At 36.7% G+C, this 17,713-nt stretch overlaps 1 protein-coding gene across 16 annotated transcripts in view; it reads left to right on the forward strand.

Annotated features, from left to right (window-relative positions):
- Positions 1 to 17,713, forward strand: part of SYNE1 (spectrin repeat containing nuclear envelope protein 1) — a 282,607-nt gene that overhangs the window by 249,992 nt on the left and 14,902 nt on the right. For 12 of the 16 annotated variants that reach the window (XM_072332285.1, XM_072332289.1, XM_072332288.1 and 9 more), the window contains 10 exons: positions 393 to 555; positions 4,474 to 4,661; positions 7,212 to 7,362; positions 10,288 to 10,470; positions 10,928 to 11,065; positions 11,796 to 11,987; positions 12,896 to 13,229; positions 14,307 to 14,375; positions 16,519 to 16,661; positions 17,532 to 17,658. In XM_072332285.1, coding sequence (XP_072188386.1) covers positions 393 to 555; positions 4,474 to 4,661; positions 7,212 to 7,362; positions 10,288 to 10,470; positions 10,928 to 11,065; positions 11,796 to 11,987; positions 12,896 to 13,229; positions 14,307 to 14,375; positions 16,519 to 16,661; positions 17,532 to 17,658 — 1,688 coding nt within the window. The remainder of the gene's footprint in view (positions 1 to 392; positions 556 to 4,473; positions 4,662 to 7,211; positions 7,363 to 10,287; positions 10,471 to 10,927; positions 11,066 to 11,795; positions 11,988 to 12,895; positions 13,230 to 14,306; positions 14,376 to 16,518; positions 16,662 to 17,531; positions 17,659 to 17,713) is intronic. The other 4 variants (XM_072332290.1, XM_072332291.1, XM_072332293.1 and 1 more) reach the window with 1 other exon arrangement.

Genomic DNA, 17,713 nt, shown 5'->3' on the forward strand with positions numbered 1-17,713 from the left:
GCATGCACATAATAGCGGGGAAAGTGCCCCAGACATTGGTTGCTCACTTATTGTCTCTCCAAGGCTAGAGACAAAGTTTTGTTTTGGAAAAAAATGTAAATTGCTCTGTTTGAATTGTGGGATAGTAAGCATTTTATTTGTATGATGAATTCAAAAGTTTGATTCAACCCAATGTAGTTGATCTGTTCCCAGCTAAAGTCATTTCTTAAAGTTTTCTGATATTGAAATACTTGAGTAGAAGAACAATATAAACATAAAAGGGATTGTTGTGGGACATCAAGTCGCCATCTATGTTGTTTCTTTGAAATCCTCCTGAAACACACACTGTAGAACTTCTCCTTCAGCTTGTACCTTCAACATGTGCCTATGCTCCAATTTCTTTATCTTTACAGGGTAAAGAAGTTGAAAGAAACCCTAGTTGCAGTGCAGCAGCTGGATAAGAACATGAGTAGCCTGAGATCTTGGCTTGCCCACATTGAGTCCGAGCTGTCCAGACCAATTGTCTATGAAACTTGTGACTCTGAGGAGATACAAAGGAAGCTAAATGAACAGCAGGTAAAATGCAATACACTTACCAAGTGCACAGTGGTATAGGGAGAATTGAAGTACTGTATCCCTGGTCCGCTTTTACCGAGATCAGTGCTGAGAGGGCATGAGGTGAAAAAAAATGTGTTCAGGTACCAAGGCAAGTGGTGCTTACTGTGTCACTTATAGAGCCTTCTGCTGGCTTTGGCATCGAATCTTCCTGGAGCTGTTTGACATTCCCAAGAAAGGTAAGGCACCAAGAGGTGTATCTTGAACATGCTATTGCAATTGTTTTTCCTTTGGGGTTTGTCATTTTGGGTTGTTTGAATTGTCTGTTCCAAAAAGCAAAACTGACACCTATTAGACCTTGCAATTTTTGCACATGCTTCAAAAGGACTCTTCTAGCAACCTTTCTAACTTGGTTTTATTTTGCAGCTTGTTTTGACAATCACACTGCACGCAAAGATGCACAAACTGTACACGTGACTTTAAAATCAGTTGTTTTTACAGCACATAAAACCTTTATGCAGTCCTGGAACAAAACAGTCAACATTAAAGCAGGCAAAAAAATACGCCAACCAGCTTTTGGCATTACAATTGATGTTACTCTTAAGAGCGTTTACTATAATTTCTATTTACTGTTGAACATTCACTGCTACTTTATATGCCTACTTCACAGATTGTGGCTCTGTGCAGTAGAAGAAAATTTGTGGGTGCTTCATATTCAGCTGCAAGTGTAGTTTTATTTAGAAGCACTTTACTGGGAAAGACTGTTCTATTGTGTTCCTGTTGGTACTTATTTAGCAGAAATACCTTTTTGGTGCCTCACTGAAGATGAGTTATATGCTCTTCTGAGTTCTTTCATGAGAAGAAAGAAATGTGTGGGAAGAGGAGTGCCAGAATGCTTTGGAGACAGTTAATTTATGAAGTACATAAAGTAGAATTTTGATCTTTAAAACTGAGTATACGGTTGAGGCCCAGGAGCCTTCTCAGATTTTTTCTCTGGCTCCCCAACTGATTTGCTACACGGCTGCGCATAACTGCTTATTAATATTCTATATTCAATTTACACAGGGTTAATAATTTATAACACACAAGTATCACTAATGAGTTGTGTTTCTGAGATGGTAAAGTGCTGGGCAAGGCTGAACATTGCTATCAATTAACTAGATACTTGGATTTTTTTTTCTAGCAAGCCTGTGCAAACATTCCACAGTTTTGTTATACCCACTCCTTATGGGACTTACTCTTGGTATGATGACTGGTGTATCTGCTTTCTGCTGTTTCCTTAAAATGGTTCCTGTGGAGTGACAGCATGCAGCAGTTTTCTGTGGAAGTTTGAGTGGTTTCACTGGAACTCTAAAGGGGAGAAATAGAGGTTAATTTTATACTGGGAAGATACCATGTTTGGAATCTTGATGATTTGATTTGATAATGCTGCAGATTGTGGTCATCATTTAAAAACCGAAAAAGCAAAGGCAAACAAAACATTCAAATATATGGCAACCAGTATTTTTGTTACTAGGGTTATATCTTTGTTTGTTTTATCTTAGAAGACCATTATATTGGCAGTCTCAAGTATCCCTCTTCTTTCTTCCCTGTTAATGTTCTTTTCCTTGCTTAATCTTCCACTGAGGCCATTATCTTCCCTGCTCATACTGCTACCAATTGCTCATGTACAACATTACGTTAAAAATATTATGCTATGAAAGAGAAGGGACGAATTCCATCTCTGTAACTTCATTGTCTACTTCTCAGCATCTTCTTCAGCCAAGGATGAGTTTTGGAGGTTGCTGATCTCTGTAGTGAAATTAAGAGGCAATTCAAACTGGATATCCTGGGGAAGGTAGTGTAACCTCACTGCAGCATTTTCCTAGGATTGAAAGCTGTATTTCAAGAGTTACTTGTTTACTTTCTCAGTCTGCTACCACTTGAAGTTGAAAGTGTTTGCTTTTGTGATGATTAAAAAACCCAACCTGTATTTGGGTGACAGTGATGTGTAGAAGTAATGCTCCTTCAACTAACCAAAAGGCTAATTGTTTTCTAATAAGCATAGAAATTTTAAAAAGCTGAGAAAGAAGCTGAATCTGTGGAGAAAAAATAAATAAATAAATAAATAAATAAATAAAATAGACATCACGTGTTTGTTTGGTTTTTGTTTTTGTTTTGTTTTGGTTTTTTTTGTTTGTTTTGTTTTGTTTTGTTTTAAAGAGAGAGAGAGAGAGAGAGAGTTCTGAATGTGAATAAAAGTTTAATTCTTAGGAATCCTCCAGGACCACTAATGTGGCAGTTCTATCTACTGCTCTACTCCAAAACAGTGAAGAGGAGATTATGTTACCTGAACTTCCTTAACCTCAAATTTCAAAGCTGTCTGGAGTATGTGTTTTGAAGTGTATTAAAGGTATTTATAGCATCCACCCTTATATAACTTTTCAGGATAGGGAGAAAGAAGAATAACTACATTATGATGGAAGACCATTTTCTAGGCAAGTGAGTAGACCACAACTGAAGGAGAAAATATTATGATTTTCCATTTTATGGTCTTCTTTCTATGTTCATAAAATATCCTTTTGTTTCACGGATGAGAAGAGGGTATTAATTTATTAATTTAAGTTATAGTAAGTTATTCATTGTCACAAACAACCAAATCAGATGGCTGATATAAGATAACATTGCTCCATTTCAAATTTGATGGATTTTTTTACATACCACATTTAGACCTCATTTCCTGCTGGAAGGCTATTTCAGAACTTCGTATTACTTGTTAGCAACATTTGTCTAGTTAGAGCTTGAATATTGAGTAGGCACAATATGTTAGCACTAAATTAATTTTTGTGTTTCTGCGTTTCTTTACTAGTAAAATTATAAGGAGCCCTTTACCTCTACTTAGCCTCAGTCTACCAAGTTTTTGTTCTCCTAAAGAAAATTTCCCATCTTGAACTACCCTAGCAGATATTTTCTTCATCTGAACTGAAAGTACATATAAGAAACAATCTTCACTTTCTGATGTAAACACATTAGTACTTCTTGGTCACTTTTTGATTATGTTACCTTGGTCCTAATTTTTCATCTAATATTGTGATGGTTCATTGCAAATTTAGGCAGAAGTTAAGGAAGGTTTCTTTTCTTCATGCTTATCCAATGGAAATAGCCAATTACATTCATAGCTTGTCTCGACTTGAACCTGTAGCTCAAGACAGTAGTTGAAAAGATCATTCAAGAAGAATCATTATCACTAGTGTACCACAAACTGTCACAACCAAGGAAGCAACATAATAAATAATACTGATCACATTTAATATGTGCTGAGACAGTGAAAGTGCATTTTCTTTCTGTCCTAAATCTTCTTCTGCACTTTCAATTAAAATTATATAAATTTTGAAAGCTGAAGGAAAATGTTCTTACTAAATATGCACAGTTTGATGAGTGCTGTTGCCAGTCACTGTGTCAGATGTGCCAGTGTGGAGCTAGCTCACCTTTGTGAGTAGACTTACAAAGGGTACCTCCATCAAACCCTGGCAGTAGATATGAACAGGGTTGTTGTTGTTGTTTTCTTTGCCACACTTCTCTTACTAACTTCTGCTTTACATTCTCTGTGATAACATTGAAAGGTTGGGAATAATTGCACCATTTATTGGTAATGCTGATTAGATGTATGTGAAAGATGTTCAGCTGAGCATGCAGTTTGTCCCAGGTGATGGTCTGATGTTCATAGGCTCTGAGAGAGCTGTTCGTACTGCTAGATTCTCTTAGCTTCATTGATAATATTGCATCACCACTTGTGCTGTCACAAGCACAATATCTATTTCAATTTGATGGTTGCTTGTTTCTTTTTTTTTTTTTTCATGTTTGCAATTGTATTAAGTTTGTTTTGAAAAAGTAGAGCAGAGTGCATCTATATTTACATGTTTTTTGATTTCTCTTAAGAGTTGTTTTCTTCATCTGCAGGAACTTCAGAGGGACATAGAAAAACACAGCACTGGAGTGGCATCTGTTCTCAATTTGTGTGAAGTGCTTCTTCATGACTGTGATGCCTGTGCCACAGAAACAGAGTGTGACTCTATCCAGCAGGCTACACGCAATCTGGACAGAAGGTGGAGAAACATTTGTGCAATGTCAATGGAAAGGCGACTTAAGTAAGTCTGTAATGCCAACAGTATTTCTTTCCACATGCAGAAATATGGGATGAGATGTAGGTGATAGGTTTGTATTACTGAGGGGGAAATAAATAAATAAATAAGAGATATACAGATCAGAAAAAGAACGTGCATTGAATAGAGGTCAATAATTATCATGCTGTGGGGGGAAAAATAAAAAGGAAAGTTGAATTATTTTGTGTCATTAGACAACGTACGTGTGTCAGATACCAAATTTTTGTATACATGAGACCTTTGATGGAATCAAACTTCATAATAGTTGTCTGATTTCACTTACTTCATAATAGTAACTAAAAAGAAGTTAGGGAAAATTTAGATGTAGCAATGATTTCAAAAGGTTTAGAAAGCATGAGCTAAGCGGTAGAGTTGTAATAGGTACATCTATCCTACAACTTCTTAGACTGATAATGAAACTAATTATCTAATTACGGTTTTCATCTACTTAATGTCCCTCAAGGGTTTCTTAGGTATGAAAATTTTTATTTGGAAGAGTTTTAGGAATGAGCAAACACTCATCTGAAATTTCTTAATCTGACTACCTTAGATGAGTAAGCAGGGCAATTAATATCTGTGTACTTTGGGTTTGGTCCTATTTACATGCATGACTTACGTGCTTAGACCATCTGTACACTGCATGCCCGTGGATTCCAGACATTTGAATGGAAATGCTGGATGGAAATATGACAACAAGGTGGAAAAACAGAGGTCAATAGTTTTCTATCTTGGATAGCATGGATGAATTTGATAGCCAGAAACATTTAGACTAGTTTGGGCCTATGCTATATGCTCTGAGCTGATCATTAATAGTACATGTTCATGTAGCTGTTTGAACTATATTTATGATGTTATTTTCTGTATGTTTCGAAGTTATTAATCTATGTAAATTTTATGGATTTTCAAAATGCTGAATTGAACTTTATGTTGTGGAGTGTTCTTAGTGTACTTTCATTGTACTTTTTATTTACTTAGTTTAAGCAAAGAGTTTGTTGCTTTTGTTGTCCTGCTTCACATCCAGAGACTGCCATCTTTGAGTGATTTTTACATTGTTTCCATTTTAATTTGTGCTGTTAATAGATTTGTAAAACAGTAAGTTGAGCGATAATTAATTAGAATTTTAATTTCTATAGAAACAGTTTTTCATTTGAAAGAAAAAAAAAAAAATCCAGTATCAAAATTCAAGTTTAACAACACATCAACATTAAAGTTTGAATTTTGCCTCAGAGTATTGCATGGATGAGGTCCCTCTCCGATCTACATATCTAAGATATGGGAAAACCATCTATGTGCAAGAGCAGACAAAGTTCTGCTGGAATTCAGCCTGTCCTGAAAAAAGATCTTACTTTGAAGTTCTTGGGATTTCACAGTCTCAACATTAAGCCAATTTGAAGCCAACCACTATTTTCACATACTCAAATGTAGTCAAATATGAGGGCTGCTCCAAACGTAATGCCTCCTCTTTTACCGTGTTGGCCCATAATGTCAGGCTGATAATGGTGGTATGGCTGTAAAGGTTGAGCTTTCCCAACAATGGTTCATTGCACTTTGTTGCTGTACAACATATGGCAGCAGAGCGGCAGGGCAGTCTGACAAAACAGCATCTGACATGGAACTGTGTATAAAGTCATGGTGTAGAATTGAATTCCTTAATGCAAAAAAATTACACCCATTGACATTCATCAACATTTGCTGAATATTTTATGGAATACTGTGTTTCAGCAGTGGCAGCTGTGACGTGAAAGATAAGCTAATTTCTGGACACCCATGTAGCTTTTCACAAGAATGGCGTGTAGCCTCTTGTTCATCACTGACAAAAATGCATAGCTAGTGGTGGTGACTATATTGAAATGCAGTGTTTTGTAGCTGAGAATTTGCTTTACTGAATAGTGTTATGATGCTCTTTGTATCTGTGATAGTTTACACGGAAATAAATAGAAGGCATTCCTTTGAAAGCAACCTATGTAGTTTATATGAAAAGTTTGTAGAAATTTTGCCCTTTTTTTATTTAAAAAAAAGAAAGTCACAGTATAAAATGAGAGGTAATATTTTACCACTAATTAGAGAATGCCAAAAAGCCAAGCAAGTTCATATCCCTTTGCAATGGAGAATATTGACCAAGAAATTTAGAATGCAACAACTTTAGTATTCCATTTAAAAAGAAAATCTGCAGTTGAGGGTAGTGTAGAATTTCTAATCTGTAAACAATTGGCTTAGGTACCCATGCTGGCCTTTCTTTCTGAAGTTATTTACTATGTATTTTTTCCAACTCCTATTGCATGTTTATAATGTTCTTTTTTTATACTGTTGCCAAAATTAGATGCATTAAAAAAAACCACCATCGTCTTATTCTAGCTCTGTCTGGAATGAGCTGATCTTCCATGTTGCCTGTTTATCAACCCTGCTGTCTTAAATTAAGAGCCAGTTATTATTTGATGCAGTACTCTCTTGCTGTTGTAGATAATTTATTTAAAGTTCTGTAGGTCATCTGGCATTCAGTCTGAGCACTCGCTTAGTTTCCATTATCTATTGCAGAATTGAAGAGACGTGGAGGTTATGGCAAAAGTTTTTGGATGACTACTCTAGATTTGAAGACTGGCTAAAAAACTCTGAGAGGACAGCTGCTTTCCCAAGCTCTTCTGGTGTGCTTTACACAGTTGCTAAGGAAGAACTGAAGAAATTTGAGGTGATTTATAACACTTGAAATTCAATATCTACTGATCACATTACAGCAGCCAGCTGGTGCTCTTCCTTCTCATAAACAAATCTCTCTGTAGACACTGTATTAATATAATGGGGTTTATGGTCTTGCAAGTGCCCTCAGTGGTTTCTAGTTGAAGGTGGAAACAGAAAATGCTAAATAAGTCAATCCAGCCTCACTTGTTTTTTCACCAGTTAGATTTCTTGGCATTTTTTTCTTATGTAGTCCTCAGTCAGTAGGTGCTCCATAGCATTTATTAATCTCCCTTCAGTACATCTTCAAATGTATGTTCTCTGTCCTAGCTTTTGCTTTGATTTTTATCCCTTCTTTCTGCAACACTCTGACTCCAGCCCTCTGAAATCTTTTCGTGTTTTATATAGAGTAAGATGTCCCCATATGAGATTCTTATCCTTGAAATTCATGTCCATGGAAGTATTGTATGTTCACATGGTGTCCCTCGTGATTTGTAAGTTAAATGTATACTTACAAGTTGACAAGCTGTCACTATAGTTAGTGCTTAACAGCTGGTTACATAACTCATTTCTCCTACAATGTGATGCCCTGTCTCATGTTTACAATGGGTTGTATGCATGTGTAGGAAGCACACATATTTCATGCTTCTAGTTGTAGGTGAAAATCACAGAATAATAGAATCAGAATAGCTTGGGCTGAAAGGGACTTTAAAGATAATGCAGTCCCAAACCCCACCATGGGCAAGGTTGCCAATCACCAGATCAGGCTGACTGGAGACCAATCCAACCTGACCTTCAGTGCCTGCAGAGATGGGGCATCCTCAGCTTCCCTGGACAAGCTGTGCCAGTGTCTCACCAACCTCTGAGTAAAGAATTTCTTCATAATGCCTAACCAAAATCTGCCCTATTTTAGCTTAAAGCATTTACCTTGTCTCATATCACTACATTTCCTGATAAAGAATCCATCCTCAGCTTTTCTGTAGGCTCCCTTTAGGTACTGGAAGGCTGCTATAAGACTCTCTGCAGCTTTCTCTTCTGAAACAAGGCAACAACCCCAGTTCTCACAGACTTTCTGGAGGTGATCCAGCCAGATGATCTTCTGCTCAGAGTTAAAATTACAAGAATAACAAGGTGGGAGAGAAAATTATTTCTGAAGGAGAAAAGCAAATTGTTTAGGCAGTTCTGTAAAAAGCCGGATGCTAGAAGGTATTTTCCCTGAGGAAAAATTGCAAATTTTAAACAGTATCTAACACCAGTTAATTCTTTTAAGTTTAACATTTAATTCAGAAACAAGCTGTGGAGCACTGATTCAGGTTTTATTATTGACATTTTGCATTTCTGAATGCCAGGTTCTGTTGTTAAACAGACTTCTTGGTTAAAGTGAGGTAGTTTACTACAGTATAATGAAGTTTACTTTCTGGACATGAGTGCTCTGTAATGGACTTTCTTCCCATTGTCATTTTACTTAGTGATCGGTATTTAAGCATCTTGTTTAACAAGCCATCCTATGAGAAATAGTATCAAAAATATCTTGGCTGTCTTTGATTTTCAAAGCTGACCTGATGTTATCCGAAGTCTTTTTCACTGACCCTCAGTTTTTATGGTGACCTTCTGTCTCCTGCAAACTTACGGAATTTTTACTGTCTACAGAGTGTCAACGGGAACTAGCTGCAAAGTGTAGTTTAGCTACCTTTCTAGAAGTTTCTAGAAACCTGTTTTCCTTACGTTTGGGTTCTTCTTTTTTCTTTTCCCTCTTCTTCTTCATTATTTGTTTTCTTCCACTTCCAAAATGAAAGAATGAAAAAGGTAACAGTGTTCAAAATTTAGTGTAATTCAGCAAATATACTGTAAACTCAGCAACCAATAAATAATAACTGAAGCAATTTTCTGCTTTAGCTGACAATATTTTTCTTACTTTATTTTCCCCACTGTATCCTCAGTTGAATCAGTTCAATTAAAAACTAACAAACAGCAAACCATGTAAGAACATTTCAATTCCTGAGCACAGAAATCAGAGCTGACTGTCACTTAATTCACAATACAAAGTCAAACTGCTTCCCTCAGCAGTTGTTTCCTGAGAAATGAAAAGAGGTTATAGGGTGGAAGGCAACAGATGAATTCTTGTTTATCAGAACTGTGTAAGCATAGCAAACAAATGTACTGTTGTTCTTTTTGCTGGACAAGTCTTGGTAACAGGTGAAGCGACAACTGCATGTTTGTGGATTGCATGATTCTAGTAAATGCAATCATTTATGCCTCTGCTATGAAAATAATCTCCTCTGTTCTCTTTGTACAAATCTATGTGAATTCAGTTTTGCTGAGTATTTTGTTCCAAGCATAAGCCCATTTGATGCTTGTTGGTTGTCCCCTACTCAATTTAGTAGTGACTTAAACAAAGGGAATAGTTATATTGAGAAGATGGCTTTGGCTTTGATATTGTTTCCTTTTTTCAAACCTACTTCTTAATCTCTGCCTCTTGTCTTATCATAAAAATGTGCTTACTTCTTTTTAGCTTTAGTATAATATGGAGAGTATATATTGCTAAGGATGAAATTCTGCATTAGCTGTTTTTAATGAAATTTACTCTACGGAAGTATGTTATCCACACTTCCCTAGTCCTTAGTAAGGGTAATGTCCAGTCTGGAGAAAGACTGTTTATTTGCATTGTAAACAATACTGGAGAGCAAGTTTGTGACACTACAGTGGAAGCAAAAAAATTGTTCACTTGAGTTGAAGAGAAATATAGTGAAGTAGTCTATAAGTTTTTCTTTGCTTGATTTTTTTTTTTAGTGGAAGAGGACATTTTTTTTTTGAAACATAATTAATGATTTTTGAAGAGATTAATTCTATCAACTCATTACGTTGTGTTTTCTCTAGCATGCTATGTGGTGGCTATTCAAAATGTGAAGCTGATGGTGTCTTATGCATTCCTCTTTAGGCCTTCCAGAGACAGGTGCATGAAAGTCTGACTCAGCTGGAACTGATTAACAAACAATATCGCCGACTGGCCCGGGAGAACCGCACTGATTCCGACTGCAGCCTCAAGCAGATGGTCCATGAGGGGAACCAGAGATGGGACAATTTACAAAAGCGAGTTACCTCCATCCTGCGCAGGCTAAAAGTACCTTTTCTGTTTTTAAGCTTTCACTACTGTCCTTATGAATCAAGGGTGCTCCAGAAGCTTCCAAATTAATGCATTTGCAGAGGTTTTTAGGGGATTTCTAGATTTGGAAGAGGTAGGGAACTTACTATTCTTTGATTACTCCAAAGAGAACTGTAGTCTATAGGTAAATACTTGATGCTCATGAATACCAACTCCTTCTTAGTAGTTAACTTTCATACATCTGCTAATTGCAGATGAATGTGGTATTATTGAATTGGAATCCCTAGAAATCATGCAGGAAAAAGGTGTACTGATTTTGGGTTAAGTTTGAAGGGCATGAAGATTATTTCTCTGGAGAACTACTGTTGCTGTTTTTTTTGTTGCAGTTATTATCTGTAGTTAAACAGCTTACTGCTGTTTTTTGGGGTCCTTTTAGTAATTTCATACCACTCTGTTTCTCACTCTCCTTCCCCAGCATTTTATCGGCCAGCGGGAGGAGTTTGAGACAGCACGTGATAGCATCCTGGTATGGCTAACAGAGATGGACCTGCAGCTAACCAACATAGAACATTTCTCAGAGTGCGATGTCCAAGCAAAGATAAAGCAACTTAAGGTAAAGAGTAATGGGATGGAAAGAGGAGGAGGGAAAAGAAAATGAATATAAACATTCATAGATGAAAAAAAAAATAACATTATGCCAAAAAGCAGTGTGATATAACTTGATTCTTGCAGACTGACTTCATCTTTGTAAGCTCTGGGATATGTCAGGTTTCAATTCAGACTTTTCTGCCAGAATCATAGATCTTTCAGCATTGAAAAATTATCAGAAAAACAAGGGTGATAGCTCTCTAATTAAAGGAGTTGTTGTCAGTGAAAATAATGGGAGGTCTCTACTATTGCTGACACCTAACAACTACTACATTTTCTAACCATTTCTGCATTAAAAAAAATCATGCATTATTTGGTCAAAACAATGCCAATAGGGCTGATATTGTGTTATCCAGAATTCCCTAATGTTAGCTTTAGAATCTGTGTCCATTTTAGCCATTTGATCACAGGCATGGCTTGTTTAGAGAAGAGCATTCTTTCCAAACACAACAAGAGAGAAATGAGTTGGTAAACCATGAAATATCACTGTCTTTGACAAGAAAGACTTTGGAATGTTACGTCTAATCTCTCATGCCAAAATATTTAGAATCATTTCTGTTTGTTACCCATACCATTCTCCCTGAAAAAAACAAAAAACAAACAAAAAAAAAAACTTCTAGGACTTGTATCCTTAATATCTTTGGTTGTCTTAATGTAGATTTCATTGATTAACTATGGATTTTTCTTTTATAAAGGCTTTCCAGCAAGAAATTTCACTGAACAACAACAAAATTCAGCAGATAATTGTTCAGGGTGAACAACTCATTGAGAAAAGTGAACCTATGGATGCAGCAGTCATTGAAGAAGAACTAGATGAGTTACGTCGTTACTGTCAAGAGGTCTTTGGACGTGTGGAACGCTATCACAAGAAACTGATCCGTCTTCCTGTGTGTATACTTACATATGTATTTGCTTAATTGCCATTTTACAATGTGAGAGCAAAGAGAGAAACATGTTGAAGCAAACTAACACGTAACTTTCCCCCAAATTTTGTGGTTTTAGTCTTGTTACAACTCTAACCAACTGCATCTCTTCATTGCATGCTATTTTTGTCCTGTTTAGAAAGCAAACTTAATAGGTCCAGATTTTCTGTAGATCATCATGAAAATTCATGCAAACTGGAAATTTATAAAGCTTTGGTAATATATGATTTAATCAGTGGCTCATTAAGTTCTGTTTTATTTTTTAAAAATAATAGTAATGATAAAGAATGATAAAGTACTATATGCAGTACAGACAGAAATTTGTTTCCAGAACTGAAAAAACAAAAAAACAAAACAAAACAACAACAACAACAACAACAACAAAAAAAAAAAAAAAAAAAAAAAAAACAGCTGAGAAAGTGAGAGCAAAATTACTTTTGACAAGTCAGGTCCAACTGAAGAAAAATAACAAAACCTATGTTTTCCAAAATGCGAAATAATCTAATGAGAATACTGCTCATGTCAAAGGTCACCTACACTTCCCATGACTTGATTCCAAAGTTTTCTTTAACTTCATGTCTGCATTACAGAGGCATCAGTAAAAAGTCTGGAGACATTTTCTTGATGCTAGACTGTGTGGTGCCACACGTAATTAAAATGAGCAAGCACACTGAACTTCCTTGTTCTATTTTTTTATGGATCTAAAAATAATGAAGGAGGAGTGAAAAAGGATGCAAATGGAAACACCATCATTTGACTGTTACCTAATGCTTCTTTATATTTATGCTTTATATTTACACTACCCAAGCTGACTACACAGTGAGTGTTTCTGCATGTTGCATTGATTGTTTCTTTTCACATTGTTCTTCTAGCTGACAGATGATGAACATGACCTATCTGACAGAGAGGTGGATCTGGATGAATCAGCAGATCTCTCTGACATACACTGGCATGACAAATCTGCAGACAGTGTTCTCTCCCCACATCCTTCTTCCAACCTTTCACTGCCTATTGCACAGCCAGTGAGAAGTGAGCGATCAGGGCGGGATACCCCTGCAAGTGTGGACTCTATCCCTCTGGAGTGGGATCATGATTATGACCTTAGCAGAGACCTGGAGACAGCTGTTTCACGGGCACTGCACTCTGAGGAAGAAGATGGAGAACAAGAGAAGGATTTCTATCTGAGAGGAGCAGCTAGTATAGCAGGTATGGCTGCAAACTGTGTCCCCTCAGTAAAAAGGGGCAGATGTTAGATTCTATGGCTTCTTAGTCAAGATGCTCATAGAAAAGTATTCTAAATGGTCCCTGAAGATTTTAAATAGCTTTCCTTAAGTGATCCCAGTGGACTTCTGGCCTTAGACACAGTGCTGAAAATTCCTGGATGACAACAGCCTTGGAAAATTGCAAAGGTTTATGTGATATGACAGCGAATTGGCTGTTTCTCTGTGCCTGAAGCCTGCCAGATGGGATATGTCATCTGTAACAGCAGTGCATAATAACTTATTCTGACTAGAAGAAGCTATACTGAATATGGCAAGAGGTGCAGAAATAACTGATGAAGAAATGCTGGGGAAGAGATCCACAACTCAAACTGTGAGGTTCTTAAGTAAATCTTAACTTGGTACATATTCTGTGTAGCAAGGTACATATTCTTTGTATACCCTGTGTAGCAAGTCAAAATCTCTTTGCAGGATTTCCTGTTGGGTAAGATTCATAGAAGATTCTCAGCTGAATGCTATATTAATATCTGGGAGTGTTCAAGGAGTGATTGGATGTTGTGTTGACGGACATAGTTTAGTGGGAGCTATTGGTAACAGGTGAATGGTTGGACTGGATGATCTTTTAGGTCTTTTCCAACCTTGGTGATTCTGTGATTCAGGCAAGACTCCAACAACTGAATTTAGACTGAGGTGAGATCTCAATTCTTGCTCTCCTGAAAAACTGGAAATCCCTTCTATGTGTGTATAGTTTGTATAATAAATCTCAATGAATGAAAGTTACCAAATGCAGCCAACCATGAGGGAAAACTTAATGTTATATTACACTCTGATCTTGTGGCTCTTTTGCTTTCCAGGTCATCACTCTGAAAAAGAGTTAGGTTTCCCTTAATATTAAGAGACTCTTTAGCAGGCTCCTTGCATTTGTCTTCATCGTTTTTCCTTCTCCAGAAAGGATCTGCGCTATTGGAACCATTTATATACTCCATACCATGAAAAAGACTCCTGCTATGAAGACATGGCCATTGCTGAGCTATCAATTTAGACTGTGCTTTTATTTTTTCAGATGTAGAGATCCCTGAAACTCTTGAGGCCTATGTAGCACTTACAGAAAACGCACTCAAAAATATTTCTGGTAGGCATAAAAAAACATTAAGCAGAGCCAGGTGCAAATATTACAGCGCACAAGCATAACATCTCTCTCCTCTTATTGCATCTTTTATACTTTTCACAACTTACAACATAAATGTTTCTTACGTGGCAGCACTGGCATGTTAATGTAGAACTATCCTGCTTTACTGCTGTGATTAAAGGCACTATTAGGTGCATGGACAAAACAATGATATGTAAACTATTTGCCCTCCCTGCTGGCTAACAAGATATTGCAGATTAGTAATTTACTCATATTGGTATTCTCTGAAGTCCTTCAACAGGAATCAGTAGTTTATGTCTCTGAGAGAAGAGTGATTTCTGCAATGTTTAACGCAGAAGAAAAAGATAGAGGAATGAAACCTAATTGCTTAGTTTTGCCCATTTTTACATCTTTATATACAACCACAGTCTGAATTATTACTAATGTATATTTTAGGCTAGTTGTTTCATTTGATTACAGTGCTGAGGTGATGTACTGTCCTCTGGTGTCTTTATCTTAGTCGTTTGTATTGGAAGACAGATTTTTTTTCAATTTGCATTTTTGCACAAGATTAAACCTACTGTTTCACTTGTTAGGTGACTCTCACACAGTTTAGATGCATTTACAAACACTGTCTTTCTTGATTCCACATGCTGCAAATATCAGACATTTTTAAATCTCACTGTCTTTGGGACAGACCTTGAGTTCACTGTCTGTTTTAATTTTTTTCCCCAGATAGTGAAATAATATTGTGATTGATTAACAGTATAGATACAAAAAAAATGTGTGTAGTTTCATGACCTGTGGAAATTTTGAAAGTAATATGGGGAAAAAAAATATTCAGCAGTTTGTTCTATATACATAGGTTGCTCCAAAAGTAATGTCTCTGTTTTCAGTATAAACATCACCACTACCCAATTCATGTGGATGAGCTTATCGAGATGCTCTTCACTTCATAGTGTAAAAGCTGTGCATGGCCATCCTAAACATGGCTTGTCTTTCACATCGCTGTCACCACTGCTGGAATGCACCACCCACCACCTCACTGTGCTTGCATCCACTGTTTGTTCTCCAACAATACTCAGCAAGTGTTGATGAATGACATTGGGTGTTGTTTTTTCTGTATGGAGGGACTCAATAACACCCCTATTCTTCATCCATACTTGCACGTCAGACACCATTTGTCAGCCTGCCCTTCTGCTGCTGTCTCTTGCATGGCAACAAAATGAACCAGAATATTGTCAGGAAAGTTCATCTTCTACTGCCATACCACCAATATCTGCCTCTAATGTCATGGGCCAACATGATAAAATGAGAGGCATTATTTTTGGTGCACACCTTATATTTAGCAGAGTGACATTTTGTATGAATTAAAAGGTTTAATTGTCATAGAGGCTCAGTTTTCTGAAATTAGCTGGGCAAGAGGCTTCTTTTCTCTATGTATGCCTTCAAACTTGTTTTCATAAACTAATTCAGACTGTCTTTGTAAACAAATGGAAATTAGTCACGATGATAGAATATGGATAAGAGGAATCTCACATGGTCCTCCAGGATACAGACTGCTTCAGTCAGAATTGGCTGTATCTGATTCATATCACAAAATTCATTTGATCTCTACATAGAAAATTCAAGTTAGTCCTGTTTCAAAAACATTGGTATGTGATCCAAACAGTCTAGTAGAACAGTACAATTTTTTAGCTGTATTAAGCATTTCTGTCAAAGTTTGGGGGGGGGGGGGAGAAGGAAGCGGGAAATTGCTTAATGTGGTTGTTTTAATCATTTGTGGACTATTCCCTGTGGCCATCCAAAAAATCCAGTCATCTCTGGATCTTGAAAGCACTCTCTGAGGGAAATTGTCCTGTCAAACTATTTTGCAAGCTTGAAACAGAACTCTTCCTTCATATGCTTATGGAAACCACTTTCACTTCTACAGTGATCTGTCCTAGGACTATTGCTAACCGTGCTCTAATGGAACTAGTCATCCTTTTGCTTTGACACTGTATCACTCATGCAGTTGCACTAGTGTTTCTCCTTTACTGTCTATCTAGTTTTCCTGTCATTTACTCTGCTTGAGCAAAAAGTAGAGAAAAGTTCTGAACAACTTGGATAGCAATCACTCTTTTTTGTTGTTTGTTTTTTGTTACAGGAGAACCCGGTGCTCTAGAAGCACATATACGACAGTTGGACAAAGCCTTAGACACCAGTCGTTTCCAAATACAGCAAACAGAAAACATCATCCGCAGCAAAACACCTACAGGACCAGAGCTGGATGCCACTTACAAAGGATATGTGCGTGTGCTTGCATCTCATCACATGCTGACATTACTAAAAATCTCTGTTCTTGGTCACAGTGCAGTATATTGGAGCACAAATCAAATAAGCACTCCAAGTTTAGATTTGCTGTGGAAAGAAATGTAGCTGTTTCAACATAGCAATTAGATATTACTGCTTCTCAGACTTATGTTTACTACTCATGACTACATGCTTTGTTGTTTACGTTATTAGAGTTTTACAATAGTGTAAGTTTACAGGAACACGACTCCAGGGAATTTATTCTAATGTGATGTTTTTTTAAAATGTCCTTAACTAATTTCTTACACATGTGATATTATCCATTTAAATTTGATATCCTTATTAAAATTCCTCCTCTTTTAAGAGCAAGTTTTATAGTTTGATGCCCAATATTCATCTTGATCCAAAATAATAAATACGTGCATATGTGGAATCTCTGATTGAAAAACTTTCTCAGAGAGGTTTTCTGGAAGAAAAATCTTCCCCTAAATTATTCAGACCACTTAGCTCCTGACAGAATTGAAAGATTAGGTGCTTGGATGCATAGTAATATTTCCATATGGATGTTTATTTTCTTAATTGTATCTTCTGATGTCTTAACATTTGTAATTAATGTCACCTGTACTCCTCCAGCGTTATTTGGCACAAAGGCACTAAGTTGTTTCTAATTCATCTGTACTTATACATAAACTCTTCTTAATTTCCCTTACCATTTCCATTGCTACTGCCAGGGCAGGTTGTCAAAGTAATAGGTTTTTCTCTTCACACTTTAACCTACTTGTTGAAAATGTTGAAAGCTGCATTGCAATTTGCATTTTCCCTGCAACTGATGCACACTGAGATGGGATTTTTTGTTTTTTACCACAGATGAAGCTACTAGGTGAGTGCAGTGGAAGCATAGACTCAGTAAAAAGGCTTGGATATAAACTGAAAGAAGAAGAGGAAAAATTATCTGGTCTTATTAATCTGAACAGTACTGAAACACAAACAGCTGGTAAGTAACATTCAATTCTCTGATGGAAAGCAGTAATGAGAAACAGCGATTATAT

The sequence above is a fragment of the Excalfactoria chinensis genome, chromosome 3 (genome assembly GCF_039878825.1).
Source record: "Excalfactoria chinensis isolate bCotChi1 chromosome 3, bCotChi1.hap2, whole genome shotgun sequence".
Classification (NCBI taxonomy): domain Eukaryota; kingdom Metazoa; phylum Chordata; class Aves; order Galliformes; family Phasianidae; genus Excalfactoria; species Excalfactoria chinensis.